Source organism: Cyrtonyx montezumae, unplaced genomic scaffold (genome assembly GCF_038088225.1).
Source record: "Cyrtonyx montezumae isolate F1298 unplaced genomic scaffold, pur_monq_1.0 scaffold_30, whole genome shotgun sequence".
In the NCBI taxonomy this organism is placed as follows: Eukaryota; Metazoa; Chordata; class Aves; order Galliformes; family Odontophoridae; genus Cyrtonyx; species Cyrtonyx montezumae.
Genome location: NW_027072035.1, coordinates 1,584,849 through 1,608,028, shown reverse-complemented (window position 1 = coordinate 1,608,028; position 23,180 = coordinate 1,584,849). Strand labels below are relative to the sequence as shown.

Below are 23,180 nucleotides of genomic sequence, written 5' to 3'. Positions count from 1 at the left end.
GTATCTTGCAACCTGGAGACAGCCACTCTTAACAACAAATGCAGCTGCTGCAGCTCAATCAGATCTGGCCCCAGAGCAGCTTCTGAGAAACTGTGTATTCTAAAAATGCTCCTGCTGCATATATATTTTTAATTGCATTAGTCCTGTACTAAAACAATAGTCTTACATTTAGAATAATTCCCACATTTCTGTGTCTGCCTCAGTGACAGACAAAGACGTCTGTCACATTGAAAGTTCTGCAATGCTTTGTTGTGAAAGGTACCTTCTAACAAAGTCTTTCTACTTACCTGGTGTATTTCCAGAATCCAATGGGGGCTTGATGAACTGTAAGAGGTATTTTATACAGGTAAAACTGAGAAACATCTTGACATTGTATACAAATTCTAGATAAAAGAAGCAGCTCTGTTTGAATTTGTTGAATCTCCATTTTTCAGAAAACTGGCAAAGAGGAGTAGTAATTTTTCTTAGAGGAATTTCATTTCAGGAAGGTGCAAGAATATCTGATTCACTCCCGTAAAAATGTAAGGCTCACATTAAAACAACTCTAGTGCTTATGAATAGAAAGGATTGTCTGATAAGAAATAGATGAAGTCAACTGAACACAGCAAATGTGATCATGATAAAGCTAAATCTTTTATGATAAGAAATTACCTGAGCTTTATCTGAGCAGATTGATACAGCACTTCCGCTTTAATCGAGTTCACATTCACAGCAGAAGCAGTCAAACTATTGCAATTGTTACAATAGTTTGCAAATCCCTTTTTAATAGCTGGGTAAATATTTGAGCAATTAACTTGCTTCAAGCTTCCTGCCACTGAGGCTTCACTCTTACTTGAAGAAAGTCAGCATTGCCAGAAACCCAGAAGCTGCCCTTGAATCAACCTTTGAAGGAATGGAATCAGTGTCATACAATGTCTGAGTAATATTTATGGGGTTATTCATGGTCTATGCAGAAATACAGGCTAAGAAATTACATGAAGTTCAGGGAAGACATTTTCTACAGTGCTTTGAGGAAATAAAACTTAAGAAAATTGTATTTACTATTTACAGCATTCCTAGAATTCCATCACAGGGAGAGTCATGAGACTACTGATATAAGTAAGTGGGTATAAAGATCTAAAACAATAGATCCACGTCAAACTTTTCTTTTATTCTGAGGTTTGGCTCCCTTCCATGTGTTCATGAAATAAATTGGCTGCAGCAGAGCAGCTAGTAGCATTCTGCTGAGTGGAAGTATCGCAGCAGAGATAGAAGCAGAACAAGAAGGTAAGCAAGAGTGAAAGATTACAGCAGGGTTTTGAATGGGTATCAAGGTTTCAGATTAAGATTTTGTTTACCAAGCTAACAAATACTGATTTATCTGTTGACTTCAAACTTCTCTTCCAAAGCCACTTCTGAAACATAATTTACATCTAGTCTTAATATTCCTGTATCTATTTTAGAGTCTTTAGATTTTGTAAAAGCTAGGTGATCTGAAAGAAATTATGACCTCATTATTTTATTAACCATAGGTTGGCAGAAGTTCCTTTTAATCTACTGTTAAATTGTAAGAAGCTTTTAGAACTTACATATGTTGTTTGGAAGAAGGACTAGCAGCTGCAGCCCAGCACAATAAAAACAGGTCAGATGTAATGGTCTTAGAGAGAGCTTGCTGTGAATGTTTTGATGTGCCTGTGATAAGTGGAAGAGTGAACAATGCCTAAGAACAAAAGGGATTACTAATGAGGTAGGAAGTTGTACAGATTATTTACAATTGTATATAAAGCAGATATTCTTTTCTGTCATCATGTAAATAAATTGACACATTATATATAGCAGGAAAAGAAGATTTCAAATCCCCTGTGCTTTCAAGGTGATCTTATTTCCACAGATCACCAGTGTGCTTGAGTATAGCTGATTCCAGCAGCTTATAGAGCCAAGTATCAACTTTTCTACTTCCCTTCCAGTTACTGTGGATGTGAAATAAAATGAGACTAGTGTCTCCAAAACAAGCAGCGTCTGACCAGATCTGCAGCCAAGAATACGCACCTTCCCCTTCTAGCCCTCCTCAAGCTGTGTATACCTTAGAGAAGAGGAAAATTAATGAACTGAAAAAATGGGCATGAAAAGACATTTCAACAACAAAATAGACACAGGGAGACACACAACTGAAACAACTAGGAATAAAAATGAAAAAAGTTAGAGTAGGTGACATGTATGTAAGTACAGCATGGAGAAGGAAAGGGTTAACAGAGTGAGAGTGTCTTTATTTCACACACTGCTATGGGTGGCATGAGGGAATTCAAGCTGTGGAAGACTGGATGTGAATCTTTTTAAATCATTATAGAAAGCTTTATTTATTCTACAGTGTCAACAGACCTAGAACCTATCACAAACTTTCAGTTTCTCAATTTTAAATGTGTCTACTGGTTAAAATAACCCAAAATAACTGAATTTGCAATAGTCCTTCAGAAAGAGTATATACTCGTTGTTCTGAATAGAAAGTTTTCTAAGAATTTTTCCACTTCATCTTTGTCTTCTCACAGTGATGATGACTATAATTAACCCAGATGAAAGACTCTTTGTCTCTTGGTGGTTTGTACGGTATCACATTACCTCTTCATAAAATTAATTTTCACTTCAATAAGCATTTCGGCCTAACTGAAATTATCATTGATAACTGCAGTTTATGTAGAGCGGAGCCAGTGGAAGATAGTTCCCTATCTGTTTCACTAGTTGTAAAATCAAGAATTTGGATCTTCCAAACTTCCAATCAAGTGGAGCCAAACTAGTACTTAAAACACTTTCATTAGAAATGTTAAAAAAAGGAATTTAATGCCTATTTTTGAGCATCCTCAGGTCTTACTAGGTCTTGATGCTTTGTTAGAGCTGAACTCCTAGCACATCGATACCTCTCAAGATCCACAAGCTGGTATTACTGCCTAGATACTCTGCAGAGCCTGATTCAGTTAGGAGGTTGCAGAAGCCAGGTCTAGTTAGGTCTTTGAAGAGAACCATGAATGGTCTTCTTTTTTGTTTAGTTTGCTTCAATAATAAAGCAGTTTCAGCAGGATTAAGAAGACCTTGCCTTTATTTTCTACCCCTGACTATTTGTTACCAGGCACTTGAAAAATGAAACAATTTAGTAGGTAGTAAAAAATAATTAGTTTTTGTCATGGTTTTATGATTTTTGGTACTGGTGTTCCACATCATAACATCATGTAGTGCATTTAAAGAGTTAATGCTCCAGCTCTATGGATCATCAATAGTTCCAAGTACACCTGTCTCAGAAGGGAAGAACTACATTCCCCAGAGGACTGTGCGATGCTTTGCATTTTTATGTATTTACACTCAGAAGGAAAGATAAAAACTGTGGTCACGGGACACTCTCTTTCCTTTGGGATGGACTCAGCAGTGGGTGCTCGCTGCCGTCCGCCTTCAGCGTTAGCGTAAGGCCTTCGGTTTATCGGACACTCTCTCTTGCTCATTTTATTTGATTCATTAGCTTCAATTCCAATTATATTGTATTATATTGTGTTATTTTGCTTTCTGATATCTTATTTAGTAAATTAGCTTTCCTCCTCAGATCGTTGCCGCTGTTTTGTTTCTAGGACCATCTCCCTTCTCTCTTTTCCCTTTCCCCCTTTCCCTTTCCTGGGGCGTGGGTCCATGGGTCCCCCGCACCAATCGTCACGGAACCGGGCCGAACCTGCCCGTAAACCGTTGACATTTTTGGTGCTCAACGTGGGGCAAAACCAGCTGCCTTTAACGGTGCAGAGACATACTTATAGAACTAATCTCTGCTCTTAGAGAGAGCTTCGTTTGGAAGCATATCTGTACTGCAGGTGCTGTATGGCAAAATACAACCTTGAAGTCTGGGCGTACTGCCAGTTGTTCTGGGATATTTGTAAACTCTTTTGGGTGCTGCTAGCTTGTTTCAGGAAAGGGAAAAAAAAAAAAAAAAGCTTTCTCTTTTTAAACTGCTCTTAAAGGGACTGCATTTCATCATTTTTTCCCTTTTAATGCTCAAAACGTACTGGGAATTTTTCCCAGAGCATCTGCAAGATCCTGAGAACTCAAGCAGATATTTGAGACAGGGATGCTGCGGGGACAGATCTGAGGAGGCCCAAATTATTTGGGGTCTGGCTTATGCCAATTGGACCTCATTCAATACTATCCCAGAGAGTCATAGAGTTTCTGAAATAGAGCGAGAGAGTCTCCGAGCCAAAAGGGATAGTGCCCAGATCCAGAAAGAGTCTTTTAGCTGACAGTCAGACTCTCCTGTCCAATTTAGACAGCCTCCTGTCTGATCAAGACGCCCTCCAGACCAAGCAAGTTGCTTTTCAGTTCAAGAAAGACGCCCTCCAGCCCGAAAGAGATGCCCTCCTGTCTGAACTCAACAACCCTCAGTTTCAACAAGATGGTCTCCAACCTGAGCAAGGCACCCTCCAACCTGAAAGAGTCACCCTCCAGTCTGAGCGAGACGTCCTCCTGTCTGAATGGGACTCCTTCAGAACTGAGCAAGGTGCCTTCCAGCCACAATAGCCCCTGCCCCCCAGCCAGGTGGGGGAAAGGGATAATAGAGTGTAGTGGACTGTGTGGATTTGATAGCCTGGTACATCAGAACCACAAAAATATAAGGCACTGGTGGACACTGGTGCACAGTGTATTCTAATGCCCTCGAGTCACCAAGGGACAGAATTTCTGGGGTGACTAGGGGTTCCCAAGAGTTGACCATGTTGGAGGCTGAAATAAGCTTCACTGGTAAAGACTGGCAGAAGCATCCTATTGTGACTGGCCCAGGGCTCCATGTATACTTGGTATTGATTACCTCAAAAGGGGATATTTTAAGGATCCCAAAGGGTATTGATGGGCCTTTGGAATAGCGGCTGTGGACACAGACAACATTAAGCAGCTGTCTGCTTTGCCTGGCCTATCAGAAGATCCGTCTGCTGTGGGATTGCTACAAGTGGAGGAGCAACAGGTACCGATTGCTACAAAAACAGTGCACAGATGGCAATGCCGCACTAACAGGGATTCCTTGCTCCCCATTCATAACTTGATCCGTCAGCTAGAGAGCCAGGGAGTGATCAGCAAAACTCACTCACCTTTTAACAGCCCCATATGGCCAGTGCGTAAAGCCAGTGGAGAATGGAGGCTGACGGTAGATTACCGTGGCCTGAATGAAGTCACACCCCCACTGAGTGCTGCTGTGCCCTATTTTCGATATCTATTTAGTAAATAGATATTTCCGATATCTATTTAGTAAATTAGCTTTCCTCCTCAGATCGTTGCTGCTTTTTTGTTCCTAGGCCCATCTCCCTTTCCCCCTTTCCCTTTCCTGGGTTGTGGGTCCGTGGGTCCCCTGCACCAATTGTCACGGAACCGGGACGAACCTGCCCGTAAACCATTGACAGTTTTACTGAAGATATTTCAGTTTTCCATGGTCTACCTCAATGTTCATTTTTAACTGAGTCAAAAAGAGCCTTAGTTACCTTTGTGTAGCCCTTTTAGTAGTGTTTTTAGTAACAAGAGACCGGAAGTGAAATAAGTCCTTCATTTCTACCTTTTCACATAAATAATCAATGTGAAATATTGCATCGGAGAACTTCATAGGGAGATGGGAGCATTGGGCATGTCAGCCAAAGGCACTTTGACGTGTTCAAACTGGGGCCAGTTGAAGTTGGGGATCTCGATGGTTGCGTTGATGATGCAGGTGATCCCTCGGGACAGGAGCAGGTGCCAGTTGGAGGCGACGCTGCCCCGGCTCAGGTACAGCTAGGGGGTGATTTGGGCGATGCCCCCGAGGGCACCTTCGTGGAGCCCATTAGAGGGCTTTCGTGGAGCCATTAGAGTTCTCGGTAAGGAGTTGTGGCTTCTGGAGGTCATGGAGGATCTTGGCACTCACACCTCCATTATGGGAAGGGATCCAATGAATCAAACTAGAATACAGAACTCCCCTCACTAAATGATTTAGTACATTACAACTGTCATGCCACAGCCGCAGTCTGTCTGGCCTAGCTGATATTCAGTTTATGCAAAGCTAAAATGATGAGGATGAAATTGTACTTGTCTTCACTTAGCTCATTTTACCAGGATACTGTAAACAATTGTAGCTAGGTGTCATCTGTGATATGCACTTTTCCACGAGCAGCGGTCACAAGCTGTTGACTTCAGAAAAGTTCTTAGATATGAGAAGCCCAGTCTCCCTTTCTTTAAAACCAAAGTATTTACCTCAATGTTTCTGAAGTACAATGATTCAAGCTAAAAAGTGTAAACTAAAAAATTGAGGTCACATCAACTAGTCATATTTTGTCCAGAGGTAAGTCTTTTTCAATACATTCCTTTAACAAAACTTTATGTATGCATCTTAGTAGAAATTCAGATAGATAACTGAATTTCTGACTTTGGAAATAACACTGTTTTTGCTTTTTAAGACAGAGGCTTCAGTCACGCAAGCAGTTGCATTTATTGGATTCATCCTAATTCCCTTGAATGTCATGTATTGAAATATTACCATTTGTAAACTTGTTTCTCAACTGAAATATGAAGTTTTTTGACAAGTTCTAACTCATACTTCAGGACTAGGAATGAGAGACAACTCGGGTTACCAGAGTTTCTCAATGAATTGCAAAATGATACTCCGCTCAGGCCGTGAAAAGCCATACGGAGCACCTACTTGTGGAAGACAACAAGTGAGAAGGAAATTTCTGGCAAGCACTAGATCAGCAGCAGCTGAAAATTCAGGTAACTTCTCCCTTTGAGCTAAAGGTGCATTTGTAATCTTGGGAGGGTGATGCCAATCCAAGGCAGGATTCAGCTAAATCAAGTATCAAGAGCAGCTCAAAAATAAAAGTATATGAAGGAACAACAAAGTGAAACCCAGCTTTAAAAAAAATGAGCACTCCTCAAAGGAGTGACATTATTTTTTCATATGACCAACTGCAGTATGGTGATTTCTAAAGAACATCTATAACTCCCTGGAAGAGAACGAATGTCATAGCAGATCTGCCAACTATTCTGAGTACTGCACTAGCTTTTACAGTATACCAGAGTTCTTAAAATGTGCTATAATACATCATAACAGGTCTTTTTGAAAGTTTTGGTCTCATGGTTTCTTTAGAGAAAAACTCACACTTTTTCTGGAGACCTGGTATCTCCAGTTGCCAGACTTGTGAAGAAAAAGGCCTTTGCCCATGTGTGTGCCAAAGGTCCAGTGTAGGATGTGTCAGAGCTGCCAGTAAGGGAGGGTCAGTGTGTGCATCCCTTGTCATCTTTGTTTATCGAATGTGTAGTTGCTGTTCAGCCCAGAGAAATTTAATCAAAAACAGCTCTTTAAAAAAAAATCATTTGAAAAATAAATATTTCAGAATATTTCAGAGCTGTAACACTTAAAAGGAGTAACAAAAGTTTGCAGCGAGGTCAAGCATTCCTAGAGCATTATGTCACAGCTAACACATTTTCAGTATCCCGTTGTTTCACTTGCCTCAGTTTTCCAGCTCAGAAAGGACAATTCAGTTTACAGTGCTTATTTACCTTAGTGGTCTGTGTTGTTACCAAAACTTCTTGAGTTTTGTACTGAATTTGAAAGTAGCAAACCTGGCTCGGGAAAAAATACTCAGTCAGTTCAGATAATCCAAATTGTATCCTACATCATTAATCCGTAGATACTGCACAAGTTATATTCAATCATGGTGAAAAACAACTTCCCTGCCCAAGAACTTTTTCCTACAAATACCTTTGCCATTATTTCTTTTCTTTTCTTTTTTTCTTTCAGTAAGAGATACCAGGTACTTTGAACAACCTCCTCTCCTTGCGCCCATCTGACACCCCACTCCTCCCTCCAAAAAAAGGCTGCTTTTTTAGGTAGCCATATGCATCCTAAAACTCTTATTTGTATGCAAATCCAATTTTCAGAATGGAAAACTGGGAAACAGGGAGATACTTATGAAAGAACAGAACCTAGTCCATAAACAACATCCCCTACTTCTCCTTTACCTTTCTTCAGATGAAAGTTTACACCTTAACAGTGTGTGTTCTTTGATGCTCTCTCCCTCTGTAGGCTCCCATACAGGGTGTTACCTGTTCTGCCTTCCCACAGCAGCTGCTACTTTAGCCTCCCTCTTTTTTTGTGCAAATTCCTCCTATCCCTGTCAGCATCTTCCAACACAGCTATCTGCAGGTTGTCCATAACTCCAGCCTCCAGGCTTACATGCTCCTCTTGAGCAGGAGGCCATTTTTACAAGCTTGGGTTTTTGCATAAATGGGGTAACTCCCCAGAAAGCTCAGCTTAAATCTCATATTCTCAATGGGGTAAACTGCAAGCAAATAAATCCTTGCTTTACTTCCTGTCAGAGTAACTAAGCCCCTTAACAAGCTGCTTAAGCTAACTGTATAATTTGTGTTGCCTATACTATTCCAATGAACAAATAGTTTCTGTAGAATTTACACTGAGAATCAAGAAAAGATTGCTATACAAATACACTTTATATTTCATTACATAATTTTATCATTTTTCTGTTATCAGTACAATTAATTACAACTCATTTGTTATTAGAGCTTCAACTGCGGAAAACACTGAGGTGCTATATACAGACTGAAGATTCAAAAACTGTGCATTTCAACTTTGATGAATGCGGTCGTCATGAAATATCAACCACGGATTCACAACTCCCTAGAGGTAGTGTGCTTTTTATATAAAAACTCATTAACTGTATGTTATCTAGCTTCATAAGAAATTGTTGAATGCATTTTCATAGCCTGTTCATGAGCCAGTACAGATAATATTTTATTGCATGTTTATGAATATTGATAGTGATATGTGAAAACATTTATTCCAGTTTAAAATAGTTAAATATACCACATACTAAGAATAAATAATACATTTCCCAAAAAGATTATTTTGTTCACTTCCATTTAAATTAATGGGAAGTCTACATGTTTGGCTATTAATTACAGAATGGCTTGGGTTGGGAAGGATCTTAGAGACCACTACATTAGGGTTGCATTCAAACTGGTCTTAAATGCCTCCAGGGATGGGACATTCACAGCTTCTCTGGGCAGCCTGTGCCACTACCTCACCACTTTCTGAGTAGAGAATTTCTGATCTGACACAATTTCCTACTTGGATGAGAGTAAAGTAGACAGAACTTGTATAGGTATCTCTGCACGTTCATGAAGCTTCACTGACAGATGTGATTCTGCCTAATGTCTAATCTAAATCTTTTACTTTAAAACCATTCCCCTTTGTCCTGTTACTCTCAGAGTGTGTAAAAAGTCAGTCTCCCTCCTGTTTATAAGCTCTCTTTAAGTACAGGAAGGCCACTAAGAGGTCTCCCCAGAGCCTTCTCCAAGCTGAAAAAGCCCTGTTCATTCATCTCTTCTTTGTAGAAGAGGTGCTCCAGACCACCTTCATGGCATCCTCTGTACCCTCTCCAAGAGCTCTGTGTCTTTTCCAGGCTTTGTTTTAGTCTTTCAGGGGGGATCTCACAAGGGCAGAGCAGAGGAGGACAATCACCTTCCTGACCTGCTGACTGCCCCTCTTTTGATGCAGCACAGGATACAGCTGGCTTTGCAGGCCACAGGTGCAAGCTGCCTACTCATGTCAAGCTTCTTGTTCACCAGAACCCCAAAGTCCTTTTCTTCAGGACAGTTCTCAGTGAGTTTTTTTCCCATATTGTGCACCAGTCTGGGTTTGCCCCAACCCAAGTGCACCTCCTGGCAAAGAAAACTCTCAGAGATGAAGGCAAAATGAAGAAAAACAGAGAAATCTTGAAATTTGTAGAATTATTCTATTTTTTATGCAAACCCTTTTTTATCTCAGGTAGTACTTCCCTAATAGATCCCCAGAATGGTATCACAGTTAACATCACCGTAGTTGTTAGGGTTTGCTTGTGGTTTTGTTTTTTTGTTTTTTTTGGTGGATAAGAGGCAAATAACAACAAATACAATTGTCCTAAAATTATTTATTTTCCAAAGACGAGACAGTAGGGATAATAAAAAAAATACATTAAAATGTTGAAATCTGTAAGATCTGTGAATATGTTTATGGTATTAGAATCCTGTTGTAGAAGATACCACTGTTCTCTGTGAAAAGAAAAAAAAAAGAAAAAGAATTAACAGGAAAAAGGAAATTTTCTGTGATATCTTTGTATATGTAAACATACAAACATACATTCATGATAATATCATTAAGATAGCATTGTATAAGGAGCCAACTCCGTGTTATAATTTTATCTGTGGCTTTGAGCTGAAGTAGCTATCTACTTTCACCAGAGACCTGCCACAATTCAGGCTAATGCACGAAAAGCCAGAATACTCATTCCATGGCTACTTGCTACTTCCCAGTCTTATTCATTTTGTGTCAGGAGTCTCACATTTACTGTCCAAAGGCCCTGGGGATTTCTATTTGACATCATGTAAGGCCTTACATTTCATTACTGGCCTCTACTTTGTAAAGTGTATTCTCTTTTGAGAAAGACAGTCAGTATATTTATTGGACTTAGACCTCAGACTTCAGGGTATATGTGTACTGGTACAACTGTTCAGTCTTAGCAGCACCACATGAATTCAGAGAATGAATGAAGACTGATGCCATTCCACACCATTTCTCCTCTCAGATGATACATTAAAGCAATTCTTTAATTTTTTTTTAAATTTGAAGGGTGGTTCTGTCTAACTCCAAATTATTTGTTAAATATCTTTTGTTTCAGATACGGCATGGTTGAGCCTGTTCACAAGCAATGAGCCAGCAGTTAGGGGTAAGACATCAGTGACTCATGTGGGAACAAAATGTTTCATTCCCTTTGCTAGGGACTGATTTTAAATGAGCTTGTAATGTTCCTAAGACACCATATCAGAAGCAATATATTAAACCACTTGTTCATTTAGGTCAGGTTACTGGACAACCTTAAAAGCCACAAAACTTGCCATAGCAAGTTATGAATAAGGGCTTGAACTGAAGTCAAACGTGCATGAGGAAATAAAACGCACACAAGCTAGAATCAGTATTTTTAAGAGAAAAGCATGTGTGCTATATTGCTGCAAAGACCTGTTGTAACAGGAAGGGGAGAACAAAGGGGTGTGAAGAAAGAGAAGACACATTTCTGGAATATCCCAATTGTAAGCAATACAAACAAGTGGTACATTCATGGATGTGTTAGTTTCAGTATTCCAGTAAAAGATGAATCTATTCCGGTTTCAACCAGAAATGACTGCTGTGGTCCAGACTTGCACCTTGACTGGTGGTCAAATGTGAATTTCTAGGGAGGAGTATTAAATATTGACCCATCCATTCAGTACTTGCCTAAACACTAACAATTTGCATTTCAGGGATAACCCAAACAAGAAGTGAAATCCTGTATTTCTTAAATTACAAAGCACTCTCTTAGGATGATTTTGTAAAAATACCACTTGAACTCTGGCTTTAGAAATCAGAGAAGATAGATAGCTCAACCAAAGCTCAACAGAGTGGAAGCAGCATGTACAAAATCATAGGAAAGGTCCTTACGTTCCTTGCCAGCAACCATCTGCCCAATTGCCCATTTGTCACTTTTATCAGAGATGATTTGGAAAATTGATCTCCCTTTAGTCAGAACACTGTTATTACTTGTGTATGAAATACCTCCTTCCTGCTGATGTGCCACCTATATGTTACAGCTGGTGCTGGACAACTCACTGAGATAATCTGAACTAATGAATCACCAAGTAATGAAGCTGGAAGACTTTCAGACCTTACATTCTACTACATTTATCAAATCTAAACTAAGCACACCATGCTGAAGTATGTCTCAGATTTTAATGCTGTAGCTGTTTCAGACAAAATTCCTTTGGAAGATTTCTATAAGGGCATTATAGCTAGGGTAAAAAAGGGTAACTAGAATAATATGTAGGATTAGGAATCCTAAAACACTTCTAGTGGAATTAGCATGTTCTGCTGATTCAGAATATCCTTCAAAGTCTGAAAAATACTCTCAGTAATAAGGAAAAAAAATAAAAATAAAAAATAAATAAATAATAAAAAAACTTCTTTAACTGCAGCTGTTAAAGCTGTTAATTACCTAACCTCTATAACTCTACATTCTCTGTGTTCATTTGCTGCAGTGATGGACATGTAGGGCAATTACTTTTTTGGTTGGGTTTTTTTGGTCATAAAAAATACACTTGAAATATTTTCAAAAGTGCAAGTAGTATTATCTTAAACAAACCTTCAAGGCTCTCAGATATTTATGGTATCATTAGATAGCTACTGATGTTGTCTTTGCTAGGTAATGCTCATGTGTCAGGAGCAGCTGACAAAAGGTCATTTTGTTTTTTTATTTTTCTAGATCTGGGGCTTTGAACTTTCTAGAAGTAGTGATTATTTGAATTTATCAGGTTGAGAATTATCCCATGTTATATATTCTTATTTCCTACAGCTGAGAAAACAATATTTTCAAAAAAGAAGTGAATCCAATGCACCCATTGACAGTGGAAAGATTTTGACCTACGACGTATCCAGTAAATAAAAGAGAAAAATCTGTAGGGGTGTGTGCATAGTGGGGTATATTATATAAACCAGTGCATTATATTTATACCTACGCAGTAAAATGAATGTGCCTTCACAGTTGATGAGTTTATATAATTATGTTTTTGCATGAATCTCATACACCATATATAATCAAATTTTTGCAGAGAGAAATTAAGTTTTTGTGTGACAAATTTAAATAGTCTTAAAGTCATAGACTTTAAACACTTTTCAGGAGAAAGACTTACTGAGTGATCACATGTGTTTCTCTTCCTTTGCCTACCAAAGTAAAGTGAATCTGAACATTGTCTACTTTACTACCTTCATCTGTCCTTCATTTTTTTAAAGTGATACATATTTTATTGCAATTCTTTTCCTAGCAAAAACAAATTCTAAAAATGTGGTGGTCCTCATGCAGAGATTAAAGTGTAATGAATTCGTTCTGTTGAGCAAGGGTGAAAATCAACTCTCTCTGAAGGTAAGAAGTAGTTTAATTTGTAATTTTACAGTGCTCTTTCTCTATATCAACTTTCTCCTACAGTCCTTTTCAAACTAGTTTTCCTTTGCTTATCACTTTCCATCTGCACAACTTGACTGCCTCCCACTGTGCTACCCATTCAAATATTTAAAATAGATCATTGTGAAAATCAGTGGTATTTCGGCTACTGCATTGTAAAGAGGTGAGTTTAAGAGGGGAATTATTTTCTCCTAGTAAGTCTGACTTAGAAGAATCTGTTGTCAGAGCATTCTGATTTTCTTCAGTCTTGTTAGGTTCCTTTATAGTGGGTGGGAAGAGCAATAAAGGTCAGATTTCGCTGTGGCAGGCCCAGGTTATAACCCTTATTAAATCTGTCTGAGAAAGAACTTCATGTAAGAACTTGGCCTCTATAGCAGGGCAAAGATTGGAGCTCTGTTTCCCCAAGTTATACCATGATAAGGAATAATCATAGGATCATAGAATGGGTTGATTTTAAAAAGACTTTCAAGATTATCCAGTTTCAACCTCCAACAGAGCATCACCACCCTGTGAGTGAAAAACTTCCTCCTAACATCTAACCTAAATCTCCCCCATCTTAGTTTAAAACTATTTCCCTTCAACCCATGTAAATAGTTGTTCCCTCTCCTCTTTCAATCCTTTCAAGTAATGGAAGGCCACAATGATGTCTCCGTGGAGCCTTCTCTTCTCCAAGCTAAACAAGCGCAGTTCCCTCAACCCTTCTGCACAGGAGGGGTGCTCCAGCCCTCCAAATGCTTTCTCAGAATAAATCTTCCATGTTCTTCATTTATTTTTCATTTCAGGACTTTCCAGAAAATTTGTTTCCAAAAATTATCTGGGAAATGTGTTCTGTAAGAACATGTTTGTAGCATATTTTATCTATTTTCCTTGGAAGAATAAATATATATTTTTAAGAACGTTTCTGGTTCATAGTTAATTTTGTCATAAATTAACTATATAATAGGTGTTCCACCAAATCAGGGAAAGAACTGGGTGTTGAGTCCCAGTAGATTTTACTGCATAATCAACTATTTCGGAAGTATGGAATAATACCAGATTATGTTTCATGGCATGATTAAAAGCAGTTCTTTCTTTACCGAAAATGGTGTAAGACACATTTCCTATCTCCCAAGTAAGCAAAAAACTTGGAAAGATCACAGACTATTCTATTTCCAACAGAATGTGAATAGCTTTTGTATTCTTGACAGGAGATCTCATAAGGAGGATGACAATGCTACTTATCTGCAATTATTTCTTTTATGTTCTGTTACAGCATACTGCAGTCTCAGCTGCATTGCAAAATAGAATCCGGGCACTGAACAATTGAAAGGGTTTTCTTTTGATATTTGTTTCCAAGCCAACTCATAATATACTTAGGAAGTTTTTTGAGAACAAAAAACATATTCGTCTCAGATAACTGAAGAGTAAGCTCTAATGGGCTTTGTAAAATATTATTTGCATTTATTTATTTATTTATTAGAATTTATACCACATTTTGTGCATTAAAAATTTAAAATGTGAAGGCAAAATTATTAATCTGCATGGTTATAAACGCAGGTTTTAGAGGGATGTTGTTCTGAGCCAGATCATACTTCAGCGAAAGAAGGCAACAAGAAAACGTGCAAGGAGGGAGGTCTTGACTTCAGAAAGGTGTGTAATTATAATCACTGAATAAAAACATACATATGAGAGAGAGCGTATGCATGCATAGTTGTAAAACCAAAAAAGGCAGCTAAGTACATTTCTACTCTTATCCACAAAGTGAATGTCTACCCACTTATTTTTGTCATTTTCTTCAGAAAAGAAATGAAAACATGAACAACACTTCCTTGTGTTTTAGTTGACTTTTTTACACTAATATGCTATTCAATCTACAGGCAAAATATCTGAGTTAAAATTACAACATGAAAGACAAAAACTTGATTCTTGTGTTACTGTTCTCAATAATGTGGGCAGATGTACAAGAAATCATGCCACATGAAAATTACTTTGCAAGTTCTAGAAAATCATGACAAGTGTATTAGCAGATTGAGAAGGGTCTATTTGTAAGAATAATTTACTGAATTAAATAAAGCACAAAATACAGAGCATCAAATATTCAATATAAAAAAAATTAAAAATAAACAAACTCCAAACTAATATCAGATGGAGTTTTGTGCCAGCAGATGATTATGAATCTGAATTAACACACTGTATCCAATGATATACAGGTAGCCAGGTTGCTTATTCACACATTTTGGTGACCAAAGTTTGATTTTGTCAATAAGAACATAGGAATATTGTGAGCACAGGAAGAAAGTTATTTTAGTTGTTCTGTAATATATTTTAAACAGATACTCCAATGTAGGGAAAATAAAAAACTGATAAATTGTTGAGAACAATTATTTTTTGATAGGGTTGTGCTCCAGCTGACTGTTCAGGAGAATGAAAAGACAAGATTTTCAATTTCAGTAGGGGAAATTAAAGCTAACAGAGATCAGAGAGCTTTCACAATTTTATAATAACAAGTCTGAAATACTGAATATCTAAAATTCACAGCCTAAAACTTACATAATTTCTAATATTTCTCCAAAGTCAGAAAGGAATTCTGGTAATTTGAAATTACAGTTAGTTTCTTGCTTGAAGTTATTCTGAAATTGTCTTTCATATGTAAGAGCTACACATTTACTGTCTTGTTTGTCTGTATAGTTGATCTACTCCAGCAAAAATCTAATTGGGTCCTTCAGTTTACATTTCTCCTGACGTACTTTCCAGAAACATTCCTTGGCTCTCTGTAGAAGTAGAAAACAATGAAGCATACAAAATTTAAGATAAATTCTAGCCCCTCCTTGTATGATGTAACTATATCTTGAAAGATTTTCATAGACAAGAAGAGGTGTTTTTCTGTAGAGTGGTTCATAGGAAAAGAATTAAAAAATAATCTTAAGAACATTTTTGCTACAATCCTCACAAGGTAGCTAGTGAGCTATCCACACTTTGCAAATACCTTCAAGTGGGAAAGTATGTTATTTAGAGAGGTCAGCAGCCTGCATTTAGGTCACATCCAATTAGGACAAGAGGCAATACCATAGCCCTGTCTGAATTTTGGAATTCTTATAAATCTTATAAAATGAGTGCAGTGGACAAGAAATGAGCTGACAGCTCACTGTCAGCTTTTATTAAGTGCTAGTAGTGTTCAGTCTTCCTTCAGATTCAAACATTCTTTTTTTCTTTCCTTTCTTGCTTGATACCCCTTCTAAATTCCCTCTTGCCTTGACATGTTTGCTTAAACAATGACTGAAGTCAACAATTCTATCACTAGACTTGGCTGTTTCTTCTCAACTTGTTCCCTGATGGGTTATGCGAGGTTATTGGGTTGTTACTTCTGGACAGCCTTTTCTCAGAGCTGAAGAGCTGCTCACACAGTTCCATTAAGAGCTGAATAGTTTTTATTCTACAGTCTTCTATCATTCATTGATTAGTTAGGCAAAGCTAAGCAAGACAGAGATAAAGTCAGAGGGTAGCTATGCAGTCATCAAAAGCCTTATTGTGGGACTTAGTCATGGTTCCAGTCAAATAGACTAAAATAAAATGCAGCTTCAAACTGACAAGAAGTGAGTTCAACAGAATTACTTTGGTTCAGAACTTGAGGTTGTCAGAGGCAATGTCATGTTTACTGTGCTTGGCTGATGGCCGAGGACAATCTGTCACTGTCTTTTTTGGCACCTAGAGAAAGTGGGCTGAACAAAGTCATACCACCAAGTGCTTCTGCACAAGGTGCCCTACACTCCAGTATGAGTAGGAGTCAAAGTGCATACTGTAACTGATGTCGCTAAAGCATCTTTCTCAGTCTCTTGGATGGCCAGGTGTAAGTCAGATTGCCTCCATGTGGAGGGAAGTGCAGTGCACCTGGAACTGACTGCCTGGGGTAGACGCACAGCCCTAATGTTCTTCAGGACAGGACCAGCTGTGAGAAGAAAAGAGTAGTTGTGGAACAGCCACTTGCATGATCCTATCTCCTGCCAGTAGGACAGGGCAGAGATAGGAAATACAGAAGTAAGAAGTCTTTTGTGTAAAGATAAAGACAGTAAAATATGTGAAGTTCAGGAGAAAAAAAAGAAAAAAAGGAAGAAAAGGAGAAAAAAAACCTATGTGATGCAAAAACAATTACTCATCCTTTCTCATAAAGCAGTTCAGTCAAAGCAGAGACTGACAGCATAGAAAGCATCACTGTTTTCTGAGCAAAAGACACCTTGGAAGGCAAAACCACCACCCCTCAGTGCTACTGTCCTCTGTGTGTGTCATTACTGAGCATGAAGTCATATGCTATGGAGTAACACTTTGGTTGGCTGGGGACAGCTGTCCTGACTGCATCCCTCCCAGACTCTTATCTATCCCCAGCCCACTCCCTGGGGCTGGTTTTGGGAAAAAGACATCATCCCGATGCTGAGCAAGTACTGAGCCACCACGCTGGTGCGTCATCAGCCCTGCTCCATTCTCAAACACAAAGCATCACATTCATCTGAAATATTTCCCAAGGACAATGGCTTATCTGAGGCAGCTGAGATGGCAGTTCAGTTTTATTATTTTGTTTATCATCAGATGTTCATTAACATTTCCTTGTTTCATGTGAGGCAAAATGTATGCTATGGTATGCTGTATACTTACCATGGTGATATATGGCAAGTTGTTCTGCTGTCCTTTTTAGCCACTTCTTGTCTTTTAGCTGTTCCCTGCTTCAGAGAGCAGCAGTTAGACCAGGATTATGATAACCCTGCCTCAACTGAATATTTTTGTGCTGGTTTATCTTGAAATTTGGATACTACTCTCTCACTCTCTCACACTGTTTCCTCTGAAATATTATTCACATACCTGGACAGTTTGTTTTTAAACTGTGGAGTCAACATTGCATTTTTCTAACAAGGACAAATGTTATTGCAAGTGCACTGCGACTCTTCTGTGGGGCATGACTAAAGGTGTATTTATTCACTAAATGTGAAAGCAAATCTGCAGACTGATTCTTCCTCTTACGCAATGCCAAATAAACAGAATTGTAACTGAAAACCACTTGTTAATTTCTTAAATCTTCTAAATGATCATGCCTGCTGCTGTTTTCTGTATGCAATAGGATCTATCCTCAGAAAGAACTGTTTGCAAAAAGTCTACCATTCTCTAGGTTTTCTCATCAGCCACCTTAGCAGGTCACGATGGAAAATTACCCAGTCTCAGCTTTCCTGTGTAACACTTAGTTGTAAATGTTCCTTGATGTGATCTCAGAGCCAATACCCACGGCATCTTGCAGCCTTGGGTCAGCACTCCAGCACTGGCTGCTCCTACTCGCAGTTCCTCTTCTCCCACCTGCACAATATAATTCCCCAAACTATCTTCTGATGCCCCCCCATCTGATTTTTCATCACCTCTTGCAGATATGCAGGTATTTTTCAGTCTCATTTGAGTGTCCCTAGCTATTCAAGTTTGTAGGTTGAATCTCTATGTGGCACACGCTGATCCCTCTCCTTGCTTCTGCTGGTTTTGTCTCTACTTCCCCCAGGGTCTTCTCCTCCCACCCTCTCTATGAATCCAACAGATTCTTTCATTAAATGTACAGTTCCAGTTTTCCTTTTGAGTTCCCAGCTGTTTCTTCCTTAAAGACAAATCTTCTTCAGCTTTTTTTAACTTTTTTTTTTTAATTGAAGCTGCAACAACTGTGTTGTTTCTCTGGTTTATTAGGACAAAACATCTCAACTGCTTTTCATTATAGCTTCATTAACATAGGAGTTGTATCTTCACATTTCACTTTATGTGCTCTGCAGTAACTACAGGGCATATTCTTTCCATTCTTCTTGTCAGATGGGCTGAAAAGGCATGTTTCTCCTCCTGTGCAAGGTGCCTTTGGCAGGAATTTCCATCATGGTTGGAACCCTTTAATATTCTCCCTCTGAGGCTTAACCCAAGCCTTTCTGATGTTTCCTCGGGCAGGCCCAGTGCCTCCTCTGACTTTATCAGAGATCTTGTTGCTTATTTAACAAGGCTGATGGCCTCCAGAGCTTGTGAGTTTGGAGACTATCTTTTACCTTTCCTCTCTCCAGAGTGGTGTTTTCTGGTAACCTTCTTCATCCTCACCCAGGGTGCACCTGAAGAGCCTATAGACATGGAGTCTCACCAAGGGGGCTGTTTGGACAGTAGCTATTCTTCTAAGGATGGATCTTAGAAGAAGATGTCTTGTAGAATTGAAATGTATGATAAATAGTACTTAATAAACCAGGTTTTGTTAAGAGTAATACTGTCATGTACAGATTACTCCAAAACAGGCAAGAGAAGCTGTGACTTGGCATGTTGTTGCTACTGATGGCTGATCTGGAAGGCATGAGGTAGGGAAATGACCAAGAGAAAACCCAGCAACAGGCACAATGTAGAGCATAATTGCACTGGTCTTTCTGAGAAGAAAAAGAATACAATTGTGGGTCTAGAAGCACTCAGTGGTTTGGGGGAAGCAGGTATTGTTCCATTTTCATTACTGATAGAATCTGAGAAACAAGGTCTACAGGAAGATTTAACATAAACATTGGAAAATAAATGTCACTGGAGAAAACCACTTAAAATATGCCAAGATAGCAATATCCCTGAATTTTCATAACATATGAGGTCTTATTGATAAGCTTTATAAAATAACGTGTGTTCTTCACACTGTGTATTTTCATAGCTGAAGGAAGAGAATCACTTTTTCATCATGCATTCTGAAGGAGATTCAGTAAAGTTCCAGTGCTACAAAGACACGAATTACTTTCTGCATGTGAATGATGACTCGCTTGATATACGTGTGTTGGATCATGAAGACTGTGATGGGGATAGAAACTTCGTCTTCAAGGTGACATATTTTTAGGAATATTTTTTTCCTAACTTTCAGTAGCCTAAGTGTCAATATAGCTCCTATCACAATCTAACAGAGAGGGCATAGAGCTGAGATTATCTCGTTTCTATATTGTCCTATTTTTTATTTCTTTTTTTCTTTGTTGTTTTAATAACCATTTTGTGTGAATAGTATCATTTCTTTCTGTACTTATAATAGGAAGACATAATGGCTAAATTTGAAAAATACAGAACTAATCAGTGTCTTTATATCTACCTGCACAATTATGGACTTAAGGAGCTGAATTTTCCCTGAATGGGAAAAGCACATGGTGTGTATTTCAAGGACAAGGGAAAAGGGCTCATGCACAGACATGGAGAAGCATAGCTTTCCACAGTGTGAACATTTCACTTTTAAGAAGTAAGTTTCTTACCAGCTCATCTGAGTTTGCAACAAAAACACTCAGAAGTCGTTAAATGCCCGTGTGTGCATCCGGACCGAGTGGCTTTGGGAAAACATCGCTCATCTCAAGGAGAGCAGGGGAAGAGGTCAGGGCTTGGCAGCTCGGTGAGCACATCGGGGCTGCGCTGGAGGCCGAAATCTGAGTGCTGACGCTTTGCCTTCCGCCGCGCGGCCCCAGGGGAAGCGCAGTCAGAGCTTGGTGCAGAGCGACGTCTGAAATGTTCACTGTACATAATGACTAAACCAATTGGAAATGACTAAGTGAACTGACAAAACCCACATGACAGCAGAGGAGCAGCTTTTTAGCAACGGGCTCTGTCAGTAAGGGCTGCACTTAATGACCTGACAGGTTCTTTCCAACCTTAGTGATTTTATGATTCTAAGAGGAAGATGCTGCCCCTTAGAGTGCGTGCATTGTACTCCGCGAGGCACAGAACGCACTGAATAGAAGAGGAAACAAACGGCAGCCGTAGACACAGTCCCTAAGTGTTAAAAGTCTGGTTCTCAGCTGCTGTGCCTGCAGTCCCACTGCCATTTGGTGGAGCTTTTCTTTAACACAAAGCATTTGGAAACACATCTGTCTGAATGATGGATGTCATGCACCTGGTGCAAGGAGCAGTGGCTTAGCTGCTGTGAAACAACAGCAACACTGCCCTGCCAGGATACAGGATACAGCAACACTGCCCTGCCAGGATTCTTCACTGTCAGTGTGGCAGGCAGTGAATACCTGGAATAGGATCCTAACATCAGTCAATCATATTCATACAAATTACAACAGGGCAATGTTATATTTCTTTCAGTAAACTCAATGTGATGTTTCACTGCTGGACTACTGTGTTTGGAACACCAAAATCATTCTGTTGCTTCCATTGCTGATAGAACAAAAGAGAGCTTCTGAGTATTCCCTAGACAATACTTATGGCTTCTAGATCCATCAAGTGTTCACTGAAGTCAGTGGGTGGGAAACAAAAACAAACAGCCCAATCCCAACAACAATAACGATAATAAACATGCATGGTTAATGGGAAATATTGGAGATAGGTGGATGGTTGCACTGATGATTTTAGAGGTCTTTTCCAACCTTGGTGATTCTATGACTCTGTGTTTCTACAATTCTATATGGTCTGTAACATGTGTTAAACAGGAACTAAGTCATTTAGAAAAATCTACTGTGCTATACAAAGAACAAATTAAATTGTGTATCAGGTGCAATAATTTCACTGAGGCAGTAACACCTGGCGGTCTGACATTTACCAGTGGTAAGGTGATCACCTTACACAGTCACAACAGCTGATGAAACTGCTGTGACTTGTCACAAAGCTTGCACAAAGCATACTGATAAAATGCATACGCTCTGCTGACGTCTGCAAAAAATGTGTTTAAACTCAGTGAACACTGATTCTGTTCTGTAGACAAAGCTCAAATTATGGCTGTAATGCCACACTTCTACCGTGTACCTTAAAAATAAGATTTTTAAAAACACTTCAAAGTCTTTTTGGAAAGCAACAGCGGTAGTTCTGTAAAATAGTTGACTTGAGATACAAGGTAAAAATGTTGTTTGACAAATTTTTTCAGAAAGTAATAAATTAAGTCAGCTCTGTGATGAGAAATCAGATCAGCACTCCATGGATACCTGTATTTCTCAGACTTTGCACATACAAAATCAGTAAACTCATGTTTTCAGCTTCCAGCTAATCTGAATGAGTAGCAGACAAGGGGGAAAGCATATATTAGTTTTACATAAATACAAAACTAATGCCAGTGAGTGGTTTTTTTAAATACATAGCCTCTTGACACCTCACAGTGGGGAAAAAAATACAAAAAACATTTATCCAATATGTCTAACATTTGAATATGAAATATAATTACTATTTTGCAAACAAGGAAGGTATTCTTCAAATTTTACTTTGCAGGTATGATATTTTTTGCAATATTAATACCAATATATCAGTTCTGTTTTTCTGCTCTTCAAAAGCTGTGCCGTATAGAAACAAAACACAGGGTTCTGTTGGCTGGGAAATAACTTAATGCACGCGTTCTTCATATGTAGCTTCATGGGCCTCCAGTACTTTGACCATATTTGTGACCTGTTTGAATAAAATTGTGAAAGAACATCATTCAGCATAAATAATGTGATTCTGATGCTGTAGTTAATCTGAGGAAAAAACAGCAACATAACAATGTATAAAAAAGTGGTGACCATACTTGCCTAGGATCTCTGTGCTAATTGTTCCAGAGAAGGGATTTCTTTTCCTCTTGGACAAAGGAATGGTCATTCACAGTAGAAAAACACAGAAGATCGGCAAAAGGATCACTGCATTAAAGTCTGCTTAAGAACAAACTGTAAATTAAAGCATGAGATTGGTACCCAACCTTTCTAGGCCTGAAATATATGCCTTCTATGCACTGTGTACTTCATTGTGGACAACTGTGGATTATGAACTAGATATCAAAATTAGAAGGTGTTAGTCTAATTAATGTTTTTACAGTCAGAACAAAATGTAACAACCTAGCCCAAGTGCAGTTGCAACAGCACTAAAACTTGTAAGTAATTCAAGTTAACCATTTTCTATTAAAGGAATACTATCAAATATAGTGTACATTTCTATTAACTCTGTTAATTCTAATTAGCAATATAATAAAGGAATAGTCGAAGATTCTCTCGCCTCCACTCTGATATGAAGTTCCCTGCCCTCCAGCTCCTGTTGGAAGTCACCCTGTTTTTGAGATGGGACAATGTGACGGCATTGCCACTGCACAGAACCACAGAACTGTAGCGGTTGGAAGGGACCTCTTGGGGATCATCACATCCAAGCCCCGCTAAAGCAGGTTCCCTACAGCAGGTTGCACAGGGAAGCCCCTGGGTGGATCCTGAATATCTCCAGGGAGACAAGGAGACTCCTCAGGTC

At 38.9% G+C, this 23,180-nt stretch overlaps 1 protein-coding gene across 1 annotated transcript; it reads left to right on the top strand.

The window, feature by feature from the left end:
- Positions 1-1,237: 1,237 nt before the first annotated feature.
- Positions 1,238-20,351, top strand: LOC136053492 (uncharacterized). The gene is made up of 7 exons (XM_065744214.1): positions 1,238-1,266; positions 6,562-6,726; positions 8,537-8,659; positions 10,692-10,739; positions 12,865-12,962; positions 14,538-14,630; positions 19,663-20,351. Exons 2-7 carry the CDS (start codon positions 6,570-6,572, stop codon positions 19,840-19,842), a joined length of 699 nt encoding a protein of 232 aa, XP_065600286.1. The 5' UTR covers positions 1,238-1,266; positions 6,562-6,569; the 3' UTR covers positions 19,843-20,351.
- Positions 20,352-23,180: the final 2,829 nt, after the last annotated feature.